The 26,909-nt window shown below is 41.5% G+C and overlaps 1 protein-coding gene across 5 annotated transcripts in view; it reads left to right on the top strand.

Moving 5' to 3' along the window:
* Nucleotides 1–26,909, top strand: part of CSMD1 (CUB and Sushi multiple domains 1) — a 2,044,057-nt gene that overhangs the window by 957,576 nt on the left and 1,059,572 nt on the right. For all 5 annotated transcript variants that reach the window (XM_086703086.1, XM_086703088.1, XM_086703085.1 and 2 more), the window contains one exon: nucleotides 22,502–22,696. In XM_086703086.1, the coding sequence (XP_086559212.1) occupies nucleotides 22,502–22,696 (195 nt within the window). The remainder of the gene's footprint in view (nucleotides 1–22,501; nucleotides 22,697–26,909) is intronic.

The following is a 26,909-nucleotide window of genomic DNA, read 5'->3' as shown; positions in this document are numbered from 1 at the left end:
TATACATTTTCATTTCATATGGCTGATAGAATTCCAGTCCACAAAGCATGGACAAATCCCATATCTATGATGCCTACAGATATCGGCAGTGAATATTTAGAAGTTACATCCAAAGATAGCCTTGTTTGTATTGGATGTGACCACATTGATCAAACCTAATGACAACCTGTGTGATTGTGGCATCATTGATCTCACACAAGAAAGTACACTTCTGTGTACAAGTACTCCGTCTAAATCTGAAAAGCACTCCTTCTGGAGATTGAAGGTCGGGTCCACGATGCATTACATAACATCTGAAGGGAATATGTTTCAGGAGATGGCTGCTTTCAATAATGTTTATAGCGATGCAAGAGGTGATTTTAAATGACCCTTCCATTCAGAATGCATTTGTTACTCTTCATTTACTTGTAGTGTATGTGTTTCCATTCTTAGGAAACTTGTAGAATATTTGTTTAGTTCGACTGCTTAAGAAAAAAAAATTACAGATGACAAATATTCCACTGCTTTCCACCCTGGGGTGTGCTATTTAGAAGTACCCGCATGAGATGCCTTCATCTTGCCAATGGTCGTCTTATGGCAGTGTTTATCACAGTCACTCTGAGGAATTAGAAGTGCATGGACCGGCCCTCAGCCCAGCCACTTGGCAGTTTGCACCCTGCATGCAGGATGGGTCTTCCTGGACCCCTTGGCTGTCCCCGTGCTGTATGTGCTGGATTGTTCTCCTGGCCCGGGTATCTGTCGAGGCGGTCATGCTCCCGGTTCTCGTTATCCAACTGCTTCCCTCCCGCCAGTCTGGGAGCTCCCAGACACTTCAGCAGTGTCCTTACATCCTCTGACTCAGATGATTAATGATGATTAAGGATCTCTATTAGCCATTAATGAGTAATTCATTTATTTAGTAACTTTACCAGTACACCCAGAAGTTTTCAAGTCATGGAAAAACTGACCTCTTAATACACAGTCTGTATTTCTTCTAAAGCAAAGTGCTGTTTAAAATAAATTGAATTAGGGGCACCTGGGTGGCTCAGTCGGCCGAGCATCAAACTTTGGCTCAGGTCACGATCTCGGGGTTCGTGAGTTCAAGCCCCGTATCGGGTTTGCTGCTGTCATTGTAGAGCCCACTTTGAATCCTCTGTTCCCCTCTCTCTCTGCCCCCCCCCTGCTTGTGCACTCCCCCTCTCTCTCTCCCTCCCTCTCTCTGTCTCAAAAATAAATTTGATTAGCAAACTGATAACCAGCATCAAAACAAATCACTATTTTTCAGATACTGAACCCCCAGAGAGGTAGGTGGGTCGTGAGAATAATTATTTGCTAAGGAACAAAGGCTGAGATCATTGGAAATCTAAAAGGACACTCACACTGTTAAGAAACAGCCTGGCGTACTGTTTTCCCCTCTAAGAATCTGTTTGGTGAACAGGTGCTAGTCCCAGGAAGCAGAGTACTTGTTTACCGAGGTCAAGTGTCCAAAGGGCCTTACTCCACAGCCTGCCTTTACTACTGGTTGACCTCTCTTCTCTGCATTTTTTTTCCATTCGATACCAACCCCTTTGCAAACGCCTGGTTTCTTCTACAGGTGTTTAGGGAGCTATATATAAATAAGCCTCGCCGATCGGAGGGATGTGATACGGCTGATTTCATCATGTCTGTGCTTTAGCAGGGCCATTTTTCCTTCTACTTTGTGTCCCTTTTAATTTGCAACACTTCCAGGTTGAGTTCCTATGATAAAGGCGCACCTGCCTGGGCAGACAGGGCTCCGCACACGTGTAGGACAGAGTGAATTCGCGCTGAAGACCGGCGCTGGGTTCCTGACGGCGCTCGCTTCTGCGGGTGAACTGCGATGGAGGGGTTCTCCGTCGTATGGGGGTGCACTGGGGGTGAGCGCTTGAGCCTGCTGAAGCCCCTCCTGGGTGTTTACGTGCACAACAAAGCCACAAAGAGGACGCCGTACAAAAATGGTTGTGGACGGCATTTTGCACCTCGTAACTATGCCACCGTGGGTATTATGGATCTCAGTTTCGATGTTACTTTCCTTACCCAGTAGAAACTTGCCTCTTTCCTCCACACCTTCAACAGGAAATCTATATAGTGTGTCGTTATTGCAAATGTGAAACAAACCGAGAGAGCCGTTTCTGTCTTTTCTTTCTGTCTAGTCCCCTAAGCGATTAATGACGGGTGCCTCTGTGGTGTCTGACTTTGCCCCACGCCCCCCCATTTTTATCTCCCGCCCTGTGCTGTCCCAGGCACAAGGAAGAACGTGAATGGCTGGGACGCCAGGGGTAAACTTTTATCTGCATTTCCTTATGGAGGAGTGGGTGTTTCCGGAATTCCCTCACCTGTAACCCCGGATGCTGTGGTCTTGGGGCTACTGGCAGGGGACTGGCTGTCTTTGTCAGCCTCCCCACCTGCCACATCTAGGTCAGCTAGGAAGCCTCGCTTCTTGCCCCTGCTTCTCCTTCTCATTTATCTGGGCAGAAGCCCTCACTGCTTCTCACATGTCCTTCTCCTTGGTGGGTGTCTTCTAAAGCCTCGGCTGCTGCTTTTGCAAATAATACAAATAATTACAGAAGTAATGAGCAATTCCCCAATAAACCCAGAGACCCCATGACTGAAGAATATTTTCACAAAAGAGAATCTGTAAGGTCTAGAAAGTGAGCCTTTTGGCGGGGGGTGATATTCTAGGCAGAATGAGGACACATATTTGCATGCACAATATTTATTTTAAAGCTCAGGGGTGCCTGGGTGGCTCAGTCGGTTGAGCATCTGACTTCGGCTCAGGTCACGATCTCGCGTTCCGTGAGTTCGAGCCCGCGTCGGGCTCTGGGCTGACAGCTCAGAGCCTGGAGCCTGTTTCAGATTCTGTGTCTCTCTCTCTCTCTGCCCCTCCCCCGTTCATGCTCTGTCTCTCTCTGTCTCAAAAATAAATAAATGTTAAAAAAAAATTAAAAAGCTCAAATACTTACTATTCATTAACTCTTTTACTTTATCTGTATCACCTATATTTTACTCTTTTACTACATGTACTACTTACTACTTTACTATGTTTATATAACTGGTTATAGTAAAAAAAAAAAAAATCACACCTTTTCAATTCATCCTGGCTTTTTTTTTTTCATTTCATCATTTGAGGTTCAAATAACCTTTATCGACCACTTCCCTCCTAAAGAGGCTTATTTATTTAGACATAAAATATCCCAGCCTATCAGTTGTATATGACACCATATTCTCACTTCCAATGAATACACAGGGATATTTAAAATTTCAGTATTTATTTTGGTGGTAGCTAAAATTACATTAAATTTGTTCTGTCTTGATATTTTGACTAGCATTTTATATTGCAATCTTAAGGTTATTGCATATAAGCGGACTTTGATGTTTATTATATGAGATACTGTATATAAGTATTTGATAGCATTAACTTTTTTCTCTTCACAAAGTTGATCTGATTTTGGAATGCTTGGAGAATTTAGAATATGTATTAGGTCAATTAATAGGGTTGTAAAATTTGTAATTATAAAGAGGGATTTTTTATTTATTTTTTTAAAGAGGGATTCTTTTTTTGACTTCAGGAAGGTTATAGGAGAAAAAAATTGGAGTCTTTCTAGAGGCCAACAATAGTGTTATGAAAATTGTGTTCGATATATATATATATATATATGTATATATATATATATATATAGCCATCCATGTATTCAAGTTAAGTGATTTTGTTTTCCAAACTTGTTTTATTCAGGTACTGAATCAGAAAAGTCTCCTTTTTTCAAGTTTATTGATTTATTTTGACACAGAGCAAAAAAGAGAGAGAGAGAGAGAGAGCAGAGGCGGGGCAGAGAGAGAGGGAGAGAGAAAATCCCAAGCAGCCTCCATACTGTCAGTACAGAGCCCGATGTGGGGCTGGATCCTGCAAACCACGGGATCATGACCCGCCTGAGCCAAAATCAAGAGTCAGATGTTTAACCAACTGACCCACCCAGGCTTCCCCACAAAAGCACACTTTTAACTAGTTGTATATGAGAAATTGGATTTCTAAACTATTTTTAAGCAGTTGGGCATGCATACCATCTAATGCATAAAACTAAACCAAAGTTTATAAGAATAATTTCATCTTATTTGGATATAGTCTATTTGTCTAAGTTTGCAAAGGAGACACAGATAGGCACATACATGCATATTGATAGGATATTCTTTGGGTGCTGTTAAAGGTAGTTCTCAGTGAAATTTTGATGTCTCTTTGTACTTTTATGGATTTAAGGAGAAATCCCAGAGCTCAGGGTACAAAATAGACATACATTCTGTACATTACAATGCATTTAAACACATCCTTTCCAAACAGTGGCCACTCTGGATAAATAGATGGTGATGAAGCTTCTGTTTTCGTTATTATAAGTTCAGGCGAGGGTAAATGTCACCTTAGATCTTCAGGGAAGGACACCTCACAAGACGCCCAAACATTTACTTTGCATACACGTAAATTAACATTTGCTGAGCTTACTGGTGCCACTACTCTCAGATCCATTCATTACGTAGTTAATCAGATAAGTATCCCGATCTGTGTTTTATAGTCTGGTAAGAAAATTGGTGATATACATCCAAAATTCTAGCACACGGTAGGGAATGATGTGTTAGTTCCATAAGAGTGGAATTCTCAGAAATGTTAGATAATTGTATTAGGGCATAGACTCAACTAATAAGGCAAAAAGTCTCCAAAGTACGTGCCACAAGATAGAAAGAAGCTTGCTTCTCTCTCGTGTAACAACTTAGGGGGCAGAAGGCATTGGGCTTGGGCAGATGGCCTGTTCATGTGTGGTTCAATCAGGTGGCCTTCCTGCATTTCAGTGCTTATCTGCACGGTCACTGATAGCTCGCTGCAACACGGGACAAGAGAAGGACCCTCTTCTCATTGACTCGCGGGCTGCCGACTCACTACTGTGCCCTCCCGTGGGATGAGGGTAAGGGGGCCCTCTGGGGTCTCTTTCATAAGGGCACTGGTCTTAAGATTTATTCATATTTTTGAACGTGAGATAACAGAAAATGAATAGGTATGTGTTGAATTTCTCTATCTTCAGATTATCTTCCCTCATAATGATAGTAACTAATTTCAAGCCCAGTCAATAATTCACTGAGCCCATTAGTAAAAAGTGATTGATGATTTTAATAAAAAATTAGGGCCTGAAATGTACCATTTCACCATCTAATCTAAGCCCTCAGATATTATTTACAAGCCCTCGCACTTCCCTTATGCTGCAGATGACAAGTTATTTGAATTCAACTTGCACTTCTATAAGTTGGTGATGAGCGAAATATTTATCAAGTTGATGGCAAAGATCCTCCTTACCGATTCTGGGCTGTGAGACTGTCTGAATTGTCTTCCTATGGAGACCCTCTCCATATCTCTACCTGGTTGAAATACGTGATCTATGTAGAGAGAAAGGCTGGATTTGGTGTTTTCTGGCCAGCTCCCTCAGATTTGGAGAAGCCCATTAAACAGCGGTTTGTTTCTCACTGTGCCCCCAATCGTGGTGCCAGATGACCAGTCTTGCAGTAAGCACACTCTTCGTTATAATACACTGTGGATCCCTGATAGCTCATAGCACATAGATCTTCAGCAATTACGTTACATACAAAGAACATGCATGTGAACGTAACCGGAAAAGGCCCTGTGCATACCGTGTGCTCAGTAAATGTCAGTGCCACTGCCCAGTCTTGTTCCAAGTGGCAGTCTGCACTATGTCTGACACACCCCTTGCCCAGGTGTCCCCATACTTACCTGGCTCTCCCACACCTGTGACGTTCTACCCCACTGTAGCCAGCACTCGTGTCTCTTTGACTTGAACATTGTTCATCTTCTCTGTAGATTATTTTTATAAACTGGTCTTTGCTGCTGCAGAAGAATGCTGTTCCCCGTCTTATCAGACTCTCCTTGATCTGCATGCCGACCCACTACGTCACGTTGCACTTAGTACTTCGGAGAAAACCGAGAGCACTCGCTTGCAACACCAGACTACTGTTTGTGTCTCTTGTCTCTGGTCCTTCAGAGTTGCATTTTGTGCTAGGTCGCGGACAACGGGGCATCTGCTTTATAGTTTTAGAGTGCTTTCGATTCTGCCACGGCATTTTCAACCCTGAAGCTTCATTTAACTAAATTATGCCATGGGATTTAATCAGCCCTCCAGGAGCATGCCAAAATTTAAAGAAATGACCTCATCGGACTTTACTTGGCCTTATCTTTCTCGACCCTTCAGAACTTAGGCTTTGCCAGACCTTGGAAGGAATGCACAAAGTGTGCCATTGTGCCCACCAGCCTTCCTACTTAGGAAGCCGAAGCTCACAGTGCAGGTTTGCAGCAAACTTCTGGTGCTTTCTTCTCTCCGTGTCTCTTTCCGTTTTTCCCTGGTTCTCCCTTTCACGAATGCTGCCCTAACTCAGGGCAGTTCACTTCAAAACCAAGGAAGAGAAAGAACTTCTAACATCTTACAGGGCTGAGTTTCCAGGTTCCCCATACTTTTAACTTCAGGCCATGTTACTTCCTCCCTGCTGATCCGTGGCCTCTCTTTTTCCAAACAGGCAAGTCCTAATCACTGATGTGAATGTCGATCAATTCAAGATGTATGTACAAGCAGCTTTGTGTTTATTCTTGGAGTACTAGAAGTTCTATCTGAGTTGTAGGACCTTTCCTAAAAAGTTAATAGGCACTTCAGATAAAGACTCTGAATCCCACTTCTTAGGAAATCAGAATTTCCCACCCGAGGCCAATTTGAGCATTTACTCATTCAATAATGAAATCATTTATTCAATATGTAGTTTATGGAGTCTCCACTGTATGTTAAGTGTTATTTTAGGTACTGTGGACGGAAAGGTGAATCACAGAGCTAGGCCTTCTGCTCTCATTCTGCTAGTTTAGAGTAGCAATAGTACCTGGAAGAAACTAAACCGTGAAAGGGTACAGAAGAGTAGAAGGCAAGGATGGAGTTATTATAGGTAAACTGACCAGAAGAGACTTCTGCAAAATGATGGTAGCTGACCTGAACCACGAACAGTAGGAAAACTCATGTAAAAGTCTAGGTTGAGGGGGCTGATACAAGCAGTTTAATATAGACTGCAAAGTCACAGATGAGGGAAAGGGCTTTTGTGTCATCTAGGAGAACCATAGAGAAAGGCCTATGAGACTGACGCATGATGAATCTTTTAGGGGCTACAGTCAGAGAAGTATTGAGGGGCTAGACTACACTGGGCATTACGGTCCCTGGTAAGGGGTTTGGGATTTATTCCAGTGCTCTAGAATATACTGGAATGTATTCAGTAGGGGAGTGCCACACCTGACTAGTGTCCTAGAAAGTCCCCTTTTCGCCATGCTGAAAATGGACGGTAAAGTACACAGGCATAGGCACAATTAGAATATCAAAGAGGACTAGAAAAAAAAGGTGCAGCGGATTTAAGGTTAGAGCCATAGAGGTGGAGAGAAGGGGTGGGACTTTGACAATGAGCGGCATCTACAAGACTGAAATCAAAGGGGACCCTCTGAAGGCACTGGACTCTGGCTGAGAAGTTGCTTGTGTTTTCTGCTCGCTGGGGTTTGGGCTAACAGTTCTTAATTTTTTTTTTTTTTTAATGTTTACTTATTTTTGAGAGAGAGAGAGTGTGAGCAGGGGAGGGGCAGAGAGAGGGAGACAGAGAATCCGAAGCAGGTTCCAGGCTCTGAGCTGTCAGCACAGAGCCCGACCCCGGGCTCGAACTCACAAACTGTGAGATCACGACCTGAGAACTGTGAGATCATGCCCTGAGCCGAAGTTGGACGCTTAACCAACTGAGCCACTCAGGCACTCCTACGGTTGTTAAGCCAGCACGTGCATACACTGGAAATGAGAATTGAGTAAGTGGATGGTGAGCGTGGGGACAAGGTCCTCCCTGCTGGAGTGAGAGTTTACAGATCAGCAAGGGAGGAGGCTGGGATGAAATAAAGACCACAGGTCAGCAGGCCACCTGCACATCAGATGTAAACTGAGAGGCGATTATGAGGGATGCAGGCTTCCCTGATGTCATCAGGGGGGTAGAACCCATGTCTACAGTGCAGCTGTTTCCATATTGAAAGCACTCATTAAGGTGGACCCCAGTTTCCTGTGGGTGACAACTCCACAGAGCTGAGTCAAACCAGTCAGGATGGTTTCGGGGATAAGAAACGGGCGTGGGGTCTGAATCAGACAAGGGGGACTTAGAAAGGAGCCTCCATCTTGGATTTTGCCCTTTTACTTCCTCATCTTGATTAGCTGCCCCTCAGTCATGCAGGAATTCGGGGAAACAGCCCCTTGTGTACCGTGTATACCATTTAATTACTGCTAGCTCACCTCCTTCTCAGCCCAAGAATTACATTTAAATAATTACACTTATAAATGATATATACAAAATTATTTAAAAACCATATAGAATTATATATTACGTATTAATTTTACATTATATATTATATTATATATTAATATAATCTACATTATATATTAATTTTACATTTATTGATATATTAATATATTTATTATTATATTATAATATTACATAATATTATTATAATATTATTATAACATTACATTTATTAATATATTAATATATTAAAATATTGATATATATTAATATTTACATTATATATTACATTATATATTAATTTTATCCTTACAGTGGTTTTTTTTGTGATGACAGAATTGCAGTAAAACTTGGGTTTCTGAGCATAATTCATTCCAGAAACACACTGGTCACCCAAAGCATTCGTAGAGCCGAGGGAATTTCAAGAACCATTGGCTTACTTGTGATCACGTGACATTCGGTGTTGCCTGCTACCCGTACTGCAAGACATCGCTCGTTTATCAAGTTAAAATTTATTAGAAATGTTTGCTGGGCGTATGGAACACTCTCAGAACAAGTTACTCAGAATCCAAGGCTTTGCTGTATTTAGAATCAACAATAGGTGTTCAGAAGTTGGAAGAAGTTGAAGTCTGATATATATCAGACTTCATATATATCAGACTTTGCATATAAATAATATCTATTGTATATATATATATATATATCTATATATATATATATCTGTTATTTGGATATAATATGTGACAGACAAATATGATTTACCTGTTGCAAAAGATGCTTTTTCATAAAGCTTGAGCTATTAATATGAATTCAATCATGAAAAAAGCTTTTAGGTTCAAATTAATATGAAAATCATAAATTAGTAATATACCAACGCCTGCTAAGCTGAAACTGTTTATATCCATAACTTTAATTTAAGACTATTTTTAGAAGGTAACTGCCAGCACATAAAAGAAAAATTAAATCGGGTTAGACTGAGTGACAGCCAAGAATTCATCAATTAGAAATAACATATGATGCCACATGACTTTATAAATTGTTAAGCCCCTTTTATTATTTTCCGTACAAATACGTGTTAAAATTAGAAGTGATTTTAAAGTTTAATCTTCACAAAACCCAAATTTTCTACCCGAATAAAATTGTAGAACCCTTGTTTTAAATTAGGTTCATTTTCTTAAATAGGAATTTAGTATACTTGATTTGAATTACTCCAATGTATATATGTGGTATGCAATTTATAAGAAGTGTGTGTGTTTATATGACATAAGTATAGCCATAAAGGTGTTCATTTAAGAAAATAAAAAGGCTAAAAGTAATGTCCAGAACCAGAAAGGGAAAGTGGCTGATGAAGTAAGCTATCTCTTGTAATGTCTGAAAATCACCTCCGTGTACGTCGTCTAGTCCTTGTATTTTATAGGTCACTTGTGTTCTCATGTTTTATTTTAGTCTTTGGATCTTATGGCTATTGCTTTGAGTGCAGGTTTATCTCCTTAATGTTATTTCTGCTCTCATCTTCTTCCTACGGGTCGCTTGCCTTTTTTCGAAGTCACCGCTAATAGCACGCATGTTACTGAGTTTGCTTCGGAAAAGTTGTCTCCTGTACCTTTGAACCCTTACTGGCACTGCTTCCTGTGGTCGCTTGCTCTCCTTCAGGCTCAGCTGGCTCGTCGCCTGTTCCGCTCAGGGCTTCCACTGGGCGTCAGGAGCTTTGTCAGATTCCTCCTAGCCAGTTCCCTCCCACCTGCTGTCACCGCTTTCCATTGATTAGCACTAACTCAGCACTGGTCTAAATTATAGTGTCCTTGAAACATTTCATCCGCTCATATCACACACACATGATAGTCCTCTCATCTGCCTCCCTCTGCAAGGATAACCTTCCTTTCGTAATGTCGGGAAAAAGTCAGAGACCGCCTCCCTCTGTGTTTTTGGGGTGGTGGGTGCTACAGCTGGTTGGCCACCGTCTCTGCTCCTCTGAGCTGGGCCCCAGTGCTCTTGTGTCATTCCACGTCCACGTCCAGGGTGGCAGTAACGAAGGGCATCACGCAGAAGAAGGACACACTACCTTTCTTCCCACCTTCTTTGTTATCTGTAAACTATCCCTAGAAAGATTTCCCTCACAGCTTTTCTCATAAACCCGAAGGTAGTTTAGGTATAGCATAGGAAATTAAAAAACAAAAAACAAAAAACAAAAAACACCTTAATGAACTTGTTGTTAAAGATGGGTAGTTTCAGATCCCATGGTGAAATTTTTAAGAACAGAATTAAACTTTCATGGGGGGGGAGGTCTGGTAGCTGGAATCTCTTGCCTGAGACCCGCTCCAGAAATTGGTCCCTGCCTAAGTTCCCACCTTGTGTCAGGTGACACCTGTCCAGGGAACAGCCCACATCTGACACGGAGCTGCACTGCCGAAAAGGCTGTAATTTGAGGCAGCGCTGAGAGACCAGCTCAGCCCCAGAGCCTCCCGTGGGACCGGCCGAGGCCTCTGTCATGACCGCACGACATACACTTAATGTCTCTCTCTGCCCAGTCCGGCTTCCTGCCCTCCCCCACAGGTGCACCCTGCAGGCCCCACCAGGTCACCTGCTGTGCTCCAAGCTCTGTGTCAGCAGCCTCTCCCAGGGAACCAGGCCATAGTTCTGCTCACTTACCTGGAGAAATACGTGAGACCTAGATGGAGTCATGTTTCCAGGGACTCGGCTCATCAGTGGTAGGATCACAGGGAAAAAGGAAGCTGGCTGATCCCGGCCACTCTCTTGCCCCCTCTGGAGGGGGTCACTGGCCGCACAGATGAGCCTCTATAATTCTATCAAGTCGAGTCTCTTTTGTGGTCAAGAACCCTAGACCTAGAGTTTGGAATAGAAGAAAGTTGGGTGGGTTTTTCTGTGGCTTGTCTTAAGACCATACCCTACTAAGGAAACGATAAATAAGAAACACATTCTGTTTAATCTTTACGTTTTGCATTAATGTTCGAAGACGCTCTCTCAGATTTTCCCCTTGGTATTCACATTTTTCAATTTGCGGGAAGAAGTGTTGAGAAAGACATCAGAACTTAGATGCCTTTGGAATACTGGCAGCTGCGCAAAATCCTCAACTTTTACAATGGGAGAGTCACCTGCCTATCCTCGTGTGTGTCACTATTAAGATGAACACCGAAATAGGATATCGCAAAGGCAGACACGACGGGCAAGACAGAACAAGGACCCAGTTTCTGGATCTCCAGCTTGTTAAATCAAGAGTTAGATACTTAACCGACTGAGCCACCCAGGTGCCCCTGGTCACACCTTCTTTACAGATAAGGTTGGGTTTAACGATGCCTCTCTGGGAGAGTTGTGAGGATTAGCAGCAGCATGTAAGGCATCTGAGTGCTGACACGATGCCTAGCAGTGGTCACCATTATTATTTTTCATAATTAAATCTGTAATTGGAAACCCTGAAATAAATGTGCACCGTCACCTACAGCCCGCCACTGGTAAGCCGGTGAAATGCGTCCAGGCTTCCGTAACTCCAGTGTGACCAGTCTGCGTTCGTTCCGCCTTTTCTTGATGTCCACCCAGCGACCCCTGCAGACCACCCGCACGAGCGAGTGCTTTCCAGAACCTCTGCCGCCAAAGCGTTTCCTGTCTCCACGCTTCGTGTTTGGCCTATTTGCAGCTCCTTTCCAGAAGTCTACTGGAGATGGAGGCAGACACAGAGAGGGACACAGACAGGGAGATAGATGCTTTTCCTCCTTTAAGATGCTTCTTTGGTTCAGACATTAACAGATCCTGCTCCCTCTCTTGGAACTTGGTATGAGCTTCCTCGCGGGTTCTGAAGCCACTTGAGTCCTCATGTGCTACCTCCCAGACTGCAAGCCACCTCTCAGTGGGGTTTGTGGCCTCAGCACATTTGGGGCCTCATCGCTGATAACAACAACTTGGGACGCAGTGAGGACTGTTTGGAGGAGGGGGCGTGAAATATATTGACATTGTTTTTTAACAACGCTATTGAGGGATAATGCCTACTTTTGTCTTCAGTGTTTATTTCTTTGGGTTCATTGGTTTTTTCCTTTTCAGGCTACTCATGCTGGAGACCTAAAGAGATTTGTTCTCGATCTTTCTTCTTTTAGGTTATAAATGTTGTATGCTATAAATTTCCACCTGAGCATAGTTTTTGATGCACCCTAAACACCATGCTTTTTTACCATGTCAGTCTAGCTCAAATATTTTCAAATATCCCTTATTTTATTATAAGGTGATGGATAGGGCTGTTCAAGCCTGCTATCTCTTGATTTTCTGTAGACTGGTTCTTTCAGTTGCAAGACTAGTGTGGAAATCTCCAACTGTAATTGGGGGGTTATCCATTTATTTTCTTGTAGTTCTTTTTTTAATGTGTATTAGTTTTTGAGAAAGAGAGAGGGAGTGTGAGCAGGTAGGTGAAGAGAGAGAGGGAGACAGAGGATCTGAAGCAGGCTCTGTGCTGACAGCAGACAATGCGGGGCTCAAACTCAGGAACCGCAAGATCATGACCTGAGCCAAAGATGGGTTCGTAACCAGCTGAGCCACCCACGCGCCCCTCTTGCAGTTCTATCAGTATTTACATCGTGTGTTTTGAAGCTTTCTTATTAAGCTCACACATTCTTAGGATTATCATATTCACACTTCTGTCATTATGAAATAAGCTTCTTCGTCCCTTCTTTGCATTAAAACTGTTGTGGGTACTATTAACATAGCAACTTGAGCATTTTAAAAAATTTTTTTCTCAATGTTTATTTTTGAGAGGGAGAGAGAGAAAGAAAAAGAGGGACAGAGTAAGAGGAGGGGAGGGGCAGAGAGAGAGGGAGACACAGAATCCGAAGCAGGCTCCAGGCTCCCAGCTGTCAGCACAGAGCCCGATGCGGGGCTCGAACTGACGAACCGTGAGATCGTGACCTGAGCCGAAATCAGATGCTTAACTGACTGAACTACCCAGGCACCCCAGCAACTTGAGTATGTTTTTAATTAACGTTACTGTTCTTTCGGTCATGTTCCCCAACACTTTGCTTCTATCTGCTTGTGTATTTGTATTCCGAGTGTGTGTGCCTATGTCTAGTTAACATGTCCAATCTTTACTTGCGCACATGGGATACAGTTAATATACCAGTTTTAATATCACCTACTAATGGAACCCTCTGTGTCGTTTCTGGCTAATTTTTGTTTTCCTCATTATGAATTGTATTTCCTTGCTTTCTTGCAAGCTTGGTAATTCTTGGTTGGACAACAGACCTGGTGAATCTTATTTCGGTGGCTGCGGCCTATTTTTGTATTCTCAGAAACATTCTTGAGCTTACTTCTTGAATGTAGCTGCGTCTCTTGTAACTGGTCCTTACGGAGATTGCTTTTGAAGGCTGGATGAAGGCTGAGGCAAGTCGAGAGTCTGGGGCGACAATTTTAAGTAGATGGTCACTCACCTAAGGTCTCTGCAGATTGGGTCCTGCAGGTGCAGTGACCACGACAGGCAGTGCTGGATGCCTCACTAGCCTCTCCCTCCTCTGAGCTTGTGCTCGTAAGATTTCTAATAAGAGTCGTGCAGCACTTTACTCCACAATGATCTTTTTCTCCACTACTGACCTTCTAGCCTTCTCAGGACTCCTTTTCTGCCCACTGAGCGATGAAGTTTCTGCCCTGACCCTGGAAGAGGCAGTCTTCTAAGCCCCGGGAGAATTATGAGCACTCTTGTCTATGATTTTTCAGTAACACTTTCACTAGCCTTGGGTAGTGTCCCTGACATAAACAGGTCAGTACTCACCTCGGACGGATGCAACAGGGCCCTCTGTGGGTCTGTGGGGTCCTCCCTCTGTGCCGTGACTTTTAGTTTCCTTGACTCCCCCTCCCCCACCTCTGTCCTCATTCATGGAGACTGCTGGCCCAACCTGGGTCCCCCTGCCCCGTGCCTTGGGCCCGCAACTCTCTCCAGACGGTAAGTCTGGAGAAATTGTAGACACTCTGTCATTTATTTCCCGTCTCTCAAGGATCATGTCCCAGCACAGCATGATGTCCAATGCTTTGAGAGCCCTTTTATTTTTTCATAGATATTGACTTTTTTTTTTTTTTTAATTTAACTGGATTAAGACAGGAAGGGAAATCCAACCCTTGATACACCACCCTGGCCAAGTGAGGAAATGCTCTAGTGAGTTTTCAATCCTTATTTACTTGAATTACCAAATGAGCCATGACCAAGAACAAATTTGGAGCTGTTTCCTAGAATCGATCTAATTCAATGTGTTCACCACACCTCATGGTATTTAATGTGACATTTAACCTCTGGAGAGGACGGCGTCATCCTCATTGCGTGAATATCATGTGTTAGAGCACCATCAGACTGGTATTTGACACAGGGATGAGTTCTTTCTGAGCAGTTTTTGAGTGGTTTCTAGTTTCCTTGCTCTTGAAGCCAACATCTAAGAGGACTTGTGGTCGTATTTGTTTACAATTCCTTTGCAGATGTTAGAACTACCTTCACCTTAGCTTTACATAAATATTCAGACACTTGCAACTGATTGAACATCCATTTATTGATTATAAACTTCACTTTTGGGAAGAAGAAAGAAAAATGGCCATAAAAATAATTTACAAGTTGGGGCATCTAGGTAGCTCAGTGGGTCAAGCACCAACTCTTGATTTTGGATCAGCTCATAATGTTACAGTTGGTGGGATCGAGTCCCACACTGCACCCTGCACTGGCAGTGTAGAGCCTACTTGGGATTCTCTCTCCCTCTCTCCCTCTCTCTCTGCCCCCCACCTTTCAAAAATAAATAAATATTACATTTTTTATAAAATGATTTACAAGTTAATGACCATGTCCGTAATGTACGATGTGGCTTGAGTATATGCACAGTTACCTGATAATGTATGCATCATTTCCTCTTTGAAAATTCCAGGACAATTGAAAAGTACATCTTGTGTTGTTCCTTATTGCTATGCTCTTTTCGTATGTCAATCACTTACGATGACTTTTCAACCTTCGATATTACCAGGCATCCATTTTTCCATGACTGTTTCTAAGCTTGACTACTGGGCTCTCTGCGTGGTCTGACTCTTAACTTTGAGTCATTTTTCTTTTGAGTTGAACGACTGTTTGCCTGACTCCCTAATTTCGGGCATTAGTCTACAGGATTTAACTCTGGGCTCCCAGCCTCTTTTCCTTCAGCTCCTTCCACTGCTGTTCTTCCAGTCAGAAGAAACTTAGCAGTATTTGTAGTCCTTTTCTTGTGGACTCTAGGGTATGCAAATAGACACACTGCACAGATTTAAAACAAAAAGTGCCGGGGCATCCAACTGCAGCTCAAGTCATGATCTCACGGTTCGTGAGTTCAGGCCCCCTGTCGGGCTCTGTGCTGACAGCTCGGAGTCTGGAGCCTGCTTCGGATTCTGTCTCTCCCTCTTTCTGCCCCTTCCCTGTTCACACTCTGTCTCTCTTTCTCCCTCAAAAAATAAGTAAACATTTAAAAACTTGAAAAAGATTAAAACAAAAAGCATAATATGCTCAGAACTAAATTTATTACGTTGCATCATCGGCCGTCATGTTCATATTTATGCATTCTCTTTTGCTGAGTCACCATCTATAAGTTCTTCCTAAGGTTGCTGCTTCCTCCTCAATAGGTAACTCTTGATCTGTCGGGGGTTTTTGTGTCATCGTTTTGTAGTAACTTCTACCTGAATCAATGCCTGTGTTGTTTAGGATGGCAAAGGCCCGGCTATTCCGGCTCCAGATTAGTGCAGTTTAGACAACATCTGCCTTTGACTTAAAAATAGAAGGCCATGAAAGGATCCATTGCAGAGAGTTAAGTGATATAATAACCTATGTTGTTATATCAAACATAGCTCCATTGACAACACTAGGGATGTAAAGACATTTTATCTTCATTATTTCTTTTGATGTTGACCTGCTCATAAGAAAGTTTATTGTAGGGGCGCCTGGTGGCGCAGTCGGTTAAGCGTCCGACTTCAGCCAGGTCACGATCTCGTGGTCCGTGAGTTCGAGCCCCGCGTCGGGCTCTGGGCTGATGGCTCGGAGCCTGGAGCCTGTTTCCGATTCTGTGTCTCCCTCTCTCTCTGCCTCTCCCCCGTTCATGCTCTGTCTCTCTCTGTCCCAAAAATAAATAAACGTTGAAAAAACAAAGAAAAAAAAAAAAAGAAAGTTTATTGTAGTCTGAAGGGTAGAAATTCTGGATCCACCATGTGCAAATCCTACCACCAGTATTTACTGGCTGTGTGGCCATGAAGAAATTACTTAACTTCTCTTTGCCACAGTTTCCTCCTCTATAAAAACAGGATAATAATAGTATTTATTTCATACATACTGTATGTGTGTGTGTCTGTGTGTGTGTGTGTGTTTACCTCTTAAAACAGTGTCTAGTTCATAGTGTGTGCTATATGAGTATTACTACTATAATAAAACATGAATAATAGGTGGAATTAATATGGCTTCAAATAGAACTGGATGTCTTTCTCCTTGGCTCTCCATTTTAATAACCATGTTCCCATTTTAGAGATGATATTGACACCCCACACACAGACTTTTTTCTAGCTTTATTGTTTCTGAAGCTGGTATATATTAGAACCACTGTATATTTTAAAACTTCCATTATTTCCCTAAAAGTTTCCATGGTGCTTTAGAATTGGGAAAATTCTAAATTTAGAATTGTAAATGTATTATCGATCATTCATTCTGTCCCAATTGTGCTGGTAGCTGTTCAATCTGCATTGTTTCATTTATGTTTCACACATACCCATCAGTCGCTTTGATTTTCATCCCTCCTGCCCCCCTGTCAAGACATGGAAACTGAGATTTGGATAATTTGTCCAAAACTGAACAGTCTGTTTCTGAAGGAGAAGCACAAGTCTGTCTGATAGCCCATCCCTTTCCCATAACCCGCGCGATAGACTTTCCTTGCTACAGACATATTTGACTACTTCCCTTGTTTAGAGATGAACTTTCCACTCTAATTTGGCCAAATCTTACCACTTTTAAATATACCTAACTCTAACACCCTTTTTTAATTCTCCTGTTATAGCTTCTGTCACTTTTCAAAGTAATGGTGTTCATGCAGTATCTCACCTCCACCATGAAGACCATGACTTTAGAAGCAGAAAGCATTCGTCGCTGCCTACCAGGAAATCCTCATGATCTTTGAGACATGTAACTACGGTCTCTCCATCTTCTTGTTTCAGAAACTGCCCATGATCTTGAGAGTTTGTACCAAGAATAGATGTCAGGTTTCAAGACTTGGAAATCTGATTTTTAAAGTGTTTCTGAAAATTATATAACCATATTTTTCTAACCCTTCCCAAATTTTGTGGTTGGGGGTGGGGGGGAGGGGGGACGTTGCAGAGCACACAGTCCGCAGACAAGCGCATCTCTTATCATTAGTTTACATTTCAACTGTTGTGTGTCAGGTGGGTATTTGAAGTTTTATTTCCTTGAGCTGCAGTGAGAGTCCAGGAAAGGCAAAGTGTAAACAAAGAGCCTGACATTTACCCTCTGGGACCTGGTTTCCAAATGATCGCGCCCAGTGAAATTCCATTGGTTGTGCACAGGCTGTGAAAAATGCTGCCTCTCTTCTGATGAATTTCAGACTTCTGTTCACTGGTCTTTTGGCCATCCATAATGAATATTAATGCTGTACTTTATTTTGGCATCATGTTTTCGCTTTTCTTCTGGAAGAGGATTTGATATGACATCCATTTCATCATTTAAACAGTTGGGTTAAAGGTTGACGTGATAGCCTAATGAGGTCACTGAGTTGTGACCATATGCACTTGCCAAATCAAGAGCGTTATGGAGGGAATTTCCATGAGGGTAATTAGAATGACAACCCGTGTTTCAAGCCCTGGGTATACAAACTTGGCTTCATGAGATCTGGTGGAATGAGGTCTGCCATGGGAAGAAGGAACTGTGCCCTGAGCGCCTTTCAAGAAAACGCTTTCCCATTACCAAATGTATGCACTGGGTGCTGAATTCCCATTACCCAAATAAGAATTTCTTTCTTAAAGCATCCATGGGAAAGAGTGCAAATGACTGCAAGGGAGGATTTAAGGGAATTAAAATTAGAGTTCAAGTCAATTCAATAAGTATTTACTAAATACTTAATGTGTACTCATTACCATGGGAGACACAAAGGGACATTCATGATCTTCAGGGAAACTGGGTAAAAAATTAGTTAAAATGAAATTGGCAGAAATGCCATTCGGGTTGAGTTTATTTTACATTAGTTTTTCCCAGCCCCTGGATCTTTGGCAAGTTTTACATGTCTTTGTCTTAAATCTTTGCATAGAGCTATAATTATTTTCATCCATTTTTTTTTCACAGTTGAGGGTTTTTGATAATGGCTTAATGAACTTGAAAATGTTTTTATAATATGTGCATTTTTTGCTGTGTTCTTTGAAACTGGAAGTTAATATTTGAATTCATCTTCAACTTTTTCTATTTGCGTGTTGCAATTGTTCACATTAAAACTTTAATATTTTTCCCTAAAATCATAAATTATTCCCCAAATTCCCCAAATCATAAACTTATAATTTTGTCCCACCAACCAGTGACTTTAAACCTTAAAAGTTAGTTTTTAATCACTTTTTCCCATTTGCTAAGTTATTTTGCCTTGTAAAATGTTAATTCATTTTAAGCCTCTGCATCCTGTTCCTGAATCCTGTTTACATTTTTAGCTAAATCGGGAGAAAAGTGGCTTAAAGTGACAATTTGTTGCCGATTCATTGTTTCCGAAATGTCACCTCATTCAGTTGGTTCTTGAAAACTCATTTGCTTTTTTTCTGTTTCCGTCAGGCTACAAACTGTGACTCTTAGTTGTACATAGATCTAGAAGAATACATGAGGTACACTACATTCATATTCATATTTAGCACTTGATTGAGCAAATATAGATTTAGCAAGTTCCTGCTGAGAGCTGGACATTGTTCTAGACACCATATAGACACAGATGTAAGGGCAATTCCAGGTCTAAACGGGAGGTGGTCGGTTGCAATGTAATCCAATGGTAGAGTCACACAGAGCGGGTATTTTGAGACCTGCATTGACTCGTTCAATCCTCACACTGTGCCCCGTGAAATAAATACTGACGAAGGCACGTTTTTGGTAGATTAACAGAGCTAATAAGAGAGCAAAAGAAGAGCCTGAAATCCCATTCTCTTCCTGTTCCATTTTGGTGTTGGTTGAAAACAAGGCTGTGCAAATACAACGTGTTGGGTGAACGTTTTCTGAATTTGAATGCAATTGCCAAGATGTTAAAAGAAAGACAAATCTGTAGACAGGAACAAAAAAGGAGATGTCTAAGGTGCCCGGGAACAGTTGACAGAAGGGGAGGCAGAGATGCCCATCTCTGCACAGGGCTTTGATGGGCATGAGCGGCACCATAGTCACTGCTCTCCCTGGAAGCCTGACCCCCGCACCTGAGGAAGAGCCCTTACGTCTTCCGTGCTATTTGAGATGTGATGTGCATTCTGGGCACGATACATCGTCCACCTACTGCGATTTTTTTCCTTTGGCAGTCAATACTTTTTAACATCTGCATTGTATCCTATTAAATATAGCTCTCTTAGCTTGATGATCTAGAATGGCCAAAATTCTTTCCTTCCTGAATTTCATCATTTGTCTGTTTCCAACTGTTCCATTAGACTCTGTTAAAAGTTTTAAGGCATGGATGTTTTCTTTTCAGAAGTCTGCTTGGGGAGATCCTTATTTTCAGGAATGATTTTTCTTTTTGTATCTCTTAAGCATTTCAAAGTCCATGCAATTATACACTTCCCAGCAATTATCAGTGCACAGTCAAGTTCTACATAAGGCATTTCACATTTCTTTAAATGTAGTAAATGGGTATCACACAGATAATACAGAATGATGTTTGTTCATGCAGCAGCCACATCGTGTGATCTCTTTCCTATTGTACTTTGGTTACTGTGGTCTTTCTGTACAAAAGTCAATTATGTTATCTGTGCAAAAGCTAATCGTTAAAAATGATTTCTTGCTGTTTTTAATAGACAAATGGATAGAAAAGTTGTACAGGCCACATTCAACTTTCAGAATGGCTCATTTGTCTTTTCCAGTTCTGAAAGCAGTCACGTGTAAAAGCTGATGTTAAAATTTTTTGACAGATTTACACTGATAATTCTTGCCTTCGGGGAGACCATTTTCTGGACACAATCTAAAGTGAATATGTATCTTCTAATAAGTCTTAGCACTTAATGAACTAAATAAAGGCCCTTGAAAAAATGGCAAGGAAGGATTTGTTAATTCTGAATATTCTTGGACAAGGAAGGAAAACACCGAAAGCATTCATATGTACATAGTTCCCCCACCCCTACCTCTCTCTCTCCATTGATGGTAGAAATTCAGCCCTGCCTTGCCTGTCTCTGGCTGTCAGATCCCTAGCTTCTGTTGGAGGGCAGGCATCCTGAGTTATGAACTGAAATCATTTCTACCTTAGAAAAGCCAGAGACAGTTAAATGCCAGTCTTTTTAAAGAACATTTTAAAAATACCCCTTGACTTAGCGATAGTGAATGTGGAATTAAATACAGACTTTCTTTTTTATAAAAGACAACAAAGAATATTGTGGATCATAGTGAACTATTTTCTATTGTGTTAAAGAGGTTTCTGTAGACTGGTTTCACAAACTATTTTTTAAAAACTAGAACTGAGAACCCTTTGACTATGTAGGCAGTGATTTCGTAAACATGTCAATATTAAATATCCAAGTGGTAGTGGTTGTTTTCTAAGTGTTTCTCTAAGCTTATTTTATACACATTTAAGTAATTTTGTAATAGAAATAATTTTGGAAATCACTTAAATTTCCTCTCCATTCACTGGGCAAGTTTTATTTCTCCATTTTTCAACCAAAGAAAACAGAGTATATTGCAATATTTGTACATATATACCAAAATACACTTCCAATGTCCATGTTAAAAAAAGAAGGATAGACACATAAAATAATCAAATTGGTTTATTGGAAATGTTTTTTGGAACTCATTTCTTTTTTAAGTGATAGTCTCCTTGGTTTATTTCACTACATCATGATAGCTCTGACTTACTGGTCAGATGCGAAATTTAAACCAGAAAGATAGGGGCGCCTGGGTGGCGCAGTCGGTTAAGCGTCCGACTTCAACCAGGTCACGATCTCGCGGTCCAGGAGTTCGAGCCCCGCGTCAGGCTCTGGGCTGATGGCTGATGGCTCAGAGCCTGGAGCCTGTTTCTGATTCTGTGTCTCCCTCTCTCTCTCTGCCCCTCCCCCGTTCATGCTCTGTCTCTGTCCCAAAAATAAATAAACGTTGAAAAAAAATAAAATAAACCAGAAAGATATAGACTATAACCAACAGTCATCAACTTCACCCATGTAATCTAATAGTGAATCACCTAGGTTGGAAATTATGTTCGGAGTGTGGAATGGTCTCCTATCGATGAGGTTTCAAGGCAGTTGAATTCTCAGGCAGAGTATCCTATCCACATAAAAAGCGAGCAGGTCAAGAAAGAACGGAATCGAGGCTTTCTTACAAGCAAATGAATATAATACTTGATTTGTCAAAACTGATGGCTAAAACTTCGTTGTGAATCAGACACTATAAATGCATGAACCTAACAGATAAGTTGGAATATACAAGTGGTGCATTTTTAAGCCTACCAGATTCACGAATGAAATCTTCTGTTTATTCTTTAATTCAGTGATTTATCCATAAAATGTCAACTAACGTCGATTAGTGATGTGTATTTTGTTGTGCTGGTCCTAAAGCAGTGAAGATAAATATGGCATGAATATTCATCCGTGCTGTATTTTGGATAGCTGTCCATATCCTACCGTGTTATCTGTCTGCCAACTCCGTGAGACTGGAGAATCTCATAATTAGAAAAATAATGTAGACATCGTCTACAACACTGTACGCAGAACTGTATTTCTGCGTCTTCTCAAACTGCATTTATTTATACTCTTAAAATACCCTTATAAAGGGTTAAGTGGCAGACGTTATTAAAAAAAAGAATACATTTTCTCTATTTTTTCAGGGAAGATGAAAATGGTTTTGCGTTAGCTTTGCTAATCTGAATAGTTCAAATGCAGTGCAGGCTTTGGGCAATAAGTTGATCTCACCAGAAAAATCTCTCACTTTTCTGCCTTTCTCCTATTTCTCTTTTAATAGTTTTACCCAGCCATACATGTGGAAATCCCGGGGAGATACTGAAAGGAGTTCTCCACGGCACAAGATTCAACATAGGAGACAAAATCCGGTACAGCTGTCTCTCTGGCTATATCTTGGAAGGCCATGCGATTCTGACCTGCATCGTCAGCCCTGGGAATGGTGCTTCCTGGGACTTTCCAGCTCCATTTTGCAGGGGTACGTACCATATGACCACATGTGTCGTGAACCCAGACTAAGGCTTTGGTACTGATGGAATAAGTTTCCAGTAGACAAAAAGAATTCGCGTCCTGCTGGGTCTTACCATGCCAGCTTATTCTGTTCCTAGAAGTCAATGTTACATGTAACCCAGGAAGCCATCACTGGGCTCTGTAAAGCTGATAAGAAATTTACATGTGTTCCTTAAACATCCGAATTTTTCTTCGTTCTGTTTCTCACATTCTATGGCTTTCTGCATAATGTTATCACTTGCTGTCATAGCATGCTAAGATTTACCGTGCACATTGATGTCCTTCTTGATTGGACGGCTCCTTTTTTACATTTTGTTCTCATTAAAAATGACAGGCACCACTTGATAATTAAATTATACCTTTTAAAGATTTTTTGAACACTCTTAGACCTTTCAAATAAGTTGATCATGAAGGAACACACTCTATCCAAATGTTCAGCAGCATGATTTGGGGGCAAGGTTAGAATTACTTTCCTGACGCCCTGCAATTTTTAACCTTTTCCATAACACTACTTTACTGACCCATTAACTTTAGGAAAGAGCCTACTGTCACTCTCAAGTTCTGACTTTCCCGAGAAAAACTCATCACAGGGTTTCAAAAATAAAAGCGTGGCCAACATTTATTACGGCCTTGATGTGAGGCTAGAAAAACGTGCTGAGCGCTGTACTTGGATCATACCATTTAATGCTCAAAACAGCCATGGGAACGGTAAGCACGGACGCTCATTTAACAGATGAAGAAACAGAATTTTTGTTTTCAAAAGGTTCCAGGGACAGTTTGCATGTGACGTCTGAAGATTCACCCAAGTCTGGCTTCTAATCCGTGCTCTCCAGCATGAGTCCAAATTCACAGCATCGGCTACAAGTCGCGTAGGGCAGCGTTCAGTTATCGGAATGCTTATAGTTTAGCCTCTGCTATTTAATGAACGCTTTCTTTAAAAATTAAAAAAAAATGTTAATGCTTATTTATTTTTCAGACAGATAGAGACAGAGCATGAACGGGGGAGGGTCAGAGAGAGAGGGAGACACAGAATCCGAAGCAGGCTTCAGGCTCTGAGCTGTCAGCACAGAGCCCGACACGGGGCTCGAACTCACAGAGCGTGAGATCATGACCTGAGCCAAAGTCAGAAGCTCAACTGACTGAGCCAGACAGGTGCCCCTCTTTAAAAAAATTTTTTCTGTTAAATATTGTGGTCTCCTAAGATCTCCCTGATGCTAATTACGGGATGATGGCATATTGCTGCCACAGTTACCTCACTCCTGCTGGGAGCTAGTACCTACCGATGGCTTATGATGGACCAGGCATGCCTTTCCATGTGTCATCGTCTCAAATAGGTATTTTATTAAAGACTCATTTTGCGGCTGAGGGGTCCGAGGTTAAGGAATGTGACTTGCTCAAGGTGTTCTAGCTCGTAGCTGATGGCGTTCAGGTTTAGCATGTTCAAATTCTTCCTCTTCCCTAGAGAAAATCCCACCAGGAAAGTTATCTGTTCCAAGTGTCTGTTTTTCCTCTGGACATGCTTATTTCAATGTGTGTTTCTGAAGTCTGTTGTCTCTCTTACTCTCTCTTTCTTCTTAGGGCTGTTATTTTCCATCTTGTCAAAAGAGCGACATACTCAATCCAGACCTTTGTCCCATTTCCCTTGTTTTTTCACCAGTTCTCCTCAACTAATGGATCCCATTTAAGGATACCACCTGGATCTCCTAAATATATGCTTTCTTCCTCATCCCCACCATTGTTCCCATCCACTCTGGAGAAACACTGGAGCTACTCCAGCTTTGTTCTATTATTCCCTGTATGCCAGCTTTTTCCTTTCTCACTGTCTTTTGCTAACCTCTGTTCCCTGTCCTACTACACCGTTCCAGTTAGCTTTCTTGTTTTCTTTTCACCCAGACCCACTTCAAGTTGGCTAAATGAGCTCCATGCACAGAATCTCCGCCTCCATCAGACATTCTACTCGCTACTCCTTCTTTCCAAGAAACACATCTTCCTCACCCCTTTCTCTCTCAGCCAGACCCCATCAGTGATTCCAGAGGAATGGAGAGCCAACTCTTCAACATGGCTGCCAACGTGCCTCATGATAACCCTGGCTTCACTGGACTGTAAATGCCATCTGCCGTGTTCTCAGACACAGACTTAAAGCGTTTCTCCCCACATGTGATGTTGTGTCAGGGCTGACTGGTGCTGGCTTTTCTCAAAGCCACTGACTGTATCATCTCTTTTGCTCTGCATTCCTCATACCATGGCTGGGGCGGGGTAGGGGGGGCAGTTTGTGCCACAGAAATTGGGAAACCCTAAAAACCAGGGTGGTTTTCCCAAAGAATTCCTTCCCGACATACCACTCCATGCTTAATTCCACAATTTTGCTCTTTTATCCTGCTATGTTTATTTCCCCTATGGCCATAAATCTACTAAGTTTTCAAGTTCACACTCACGTCCAAATTTCTGTCATTCCTTACATTGCAGCCTCTTTTGAGATTGCTTTTAAAAAAAGTCCTTTTGTCTGTATCATTTATTTTGTTGCTAGTTTATATCTGAACATAATGTCTTAATATTTTTTCTTGAACTCCTCTAGTCTCTAGTCATACAAACGTCGTAACTATATCCTTGATTCCTCTCTACCTTAAAATTTAGCGTAGTCTACAGCTATTTCCCCTCACCGCTCTACCTGTTTCTCCCATTCAAGAACTTAATAGAGGTATAGAAACATGTTGAGAAGCAAATAATTAATATTTGTTTGGAAATGCAAAAATAAATATTAGCAGTTGCCGTGACAGCTTGTTTCTTGCCCACACTCCCCCAAGGAGTTTTCTTCTTAACTGAAGGGTCCTCACTAATTCCACAATTATAAGCCTTTTTAAAGTCAAAGTTAATATAACTGTAAGCTCATAACCATTCTTATTCTGTCGCCAATTTATTAAATTCCACCAATATTAAGATGCTTTTATCAGGATAAATATTTTTTCTCCTCTATTACAGATTATTGCATTTTGCTTACATTTTGCTTTTCCCAGTGCTTGGGCTAGTAGCATTTCAAAGGGCATTAAATTAGATATAATTATTTTATGAAACAAGTTTGAAGGCTGCATCACAGTTTGTCATTGAATTGGATAACTGAATCATAAGGAAAAAGAAATCAATGATCTAATTCTTATAAATGTGTAGATGTAGCATATCTAGGAGAGACATAAATGAATTTCAGGAAAGTGGGTTTAGATAATTTATAAAAATTAAATGAGTATATTTTCTGCTTCCCCAACATTCTAGTTATTTAGTTCTGGGAATTGCTGGAGGATTGATAGTGATGCTAACGGTAACACCACTGTGATCCCATTACAATGACTTTTCGCTGGTGTTGAAAAATGTATATAGAACTCCAAGTGGCAGCCTTTAACCTGAACAATGGCACTTAAAGGTGTGTATCATTTCTCGAGTCACGTGATACTCTTTAAGTAAAAATGATAGAATCATCTATTTAATAAAATCAATACATAATAAAATGGGAGGCCAGCCAGCTCTTCCTCTGAATGGGAGCCCAGCATCAAACTGACTTCTCCTCAGGATGAGACTTTAGATATTGTTCTTCTGGAGCTATCATAGATCAGTCTTCTTCATTTATCCTAGAGTTTTCAACTTAATGTCTAGATCTTCTTTAATTCTATTTCATTATTGCCTGTTGCTCCTGGAATCTTTGCAAAGATTTGCTGTTCCTGTGTGTTCAGCTACGGTGGGCATTTAGAGGAGAAATATAAAAGGGAACTCAGAGATCCAATAACAGATGCTCTCAGCTCAGGATTGGAGTGCCTTCTCAATTTGCTTTCGGCTTCCCCTACTGTTTTATTAAATAAAATAGACTATAACATGAGGGGCAAGGTTATATGACAAATTACTTAGGTCCCCAGGACCCTGGAGGGCCACAGAGTATGAAATCCAAAAGAGGAGGGATTCTTCTTGAATGCAAACTGAACGGCTAGCAGTTGTCTCCAGATTTATGGCATGATCATACAAGAAGGTAGAAAGGAAGTAGGTAAGGAGCTGCATTCAGAAAATGCCCCTTCTTAAGAAACAGTGATCTGATCCGAAGAACCCTCAGGTAGAAGTGATCCTTATGTCATGTGAGTCCAGAATGAGGTGGGCAAGTCACTCCTTTCCCACCTCTCTTTAGACCCTGCAACTCTCTG

The sequence above is a fragment of the Puma concolor genome, chromosome B1, assembly GCF_028749965.1.
Source record: "Puma concolor isolate L17-30 chromosome B1, mPumCon1.1.hap2, whole genome shotgun sequence".
NCBI lineage: Eukaryota > Metazoa > Chordata > Mammalia > Carnivora > Felidae > Puma > Puma concolor.
The sequence above is the reverse complement of the archived record's forward strand: the minus strand, read 5'-3'. Positions and strand labels throughout refer to the sequence as shown.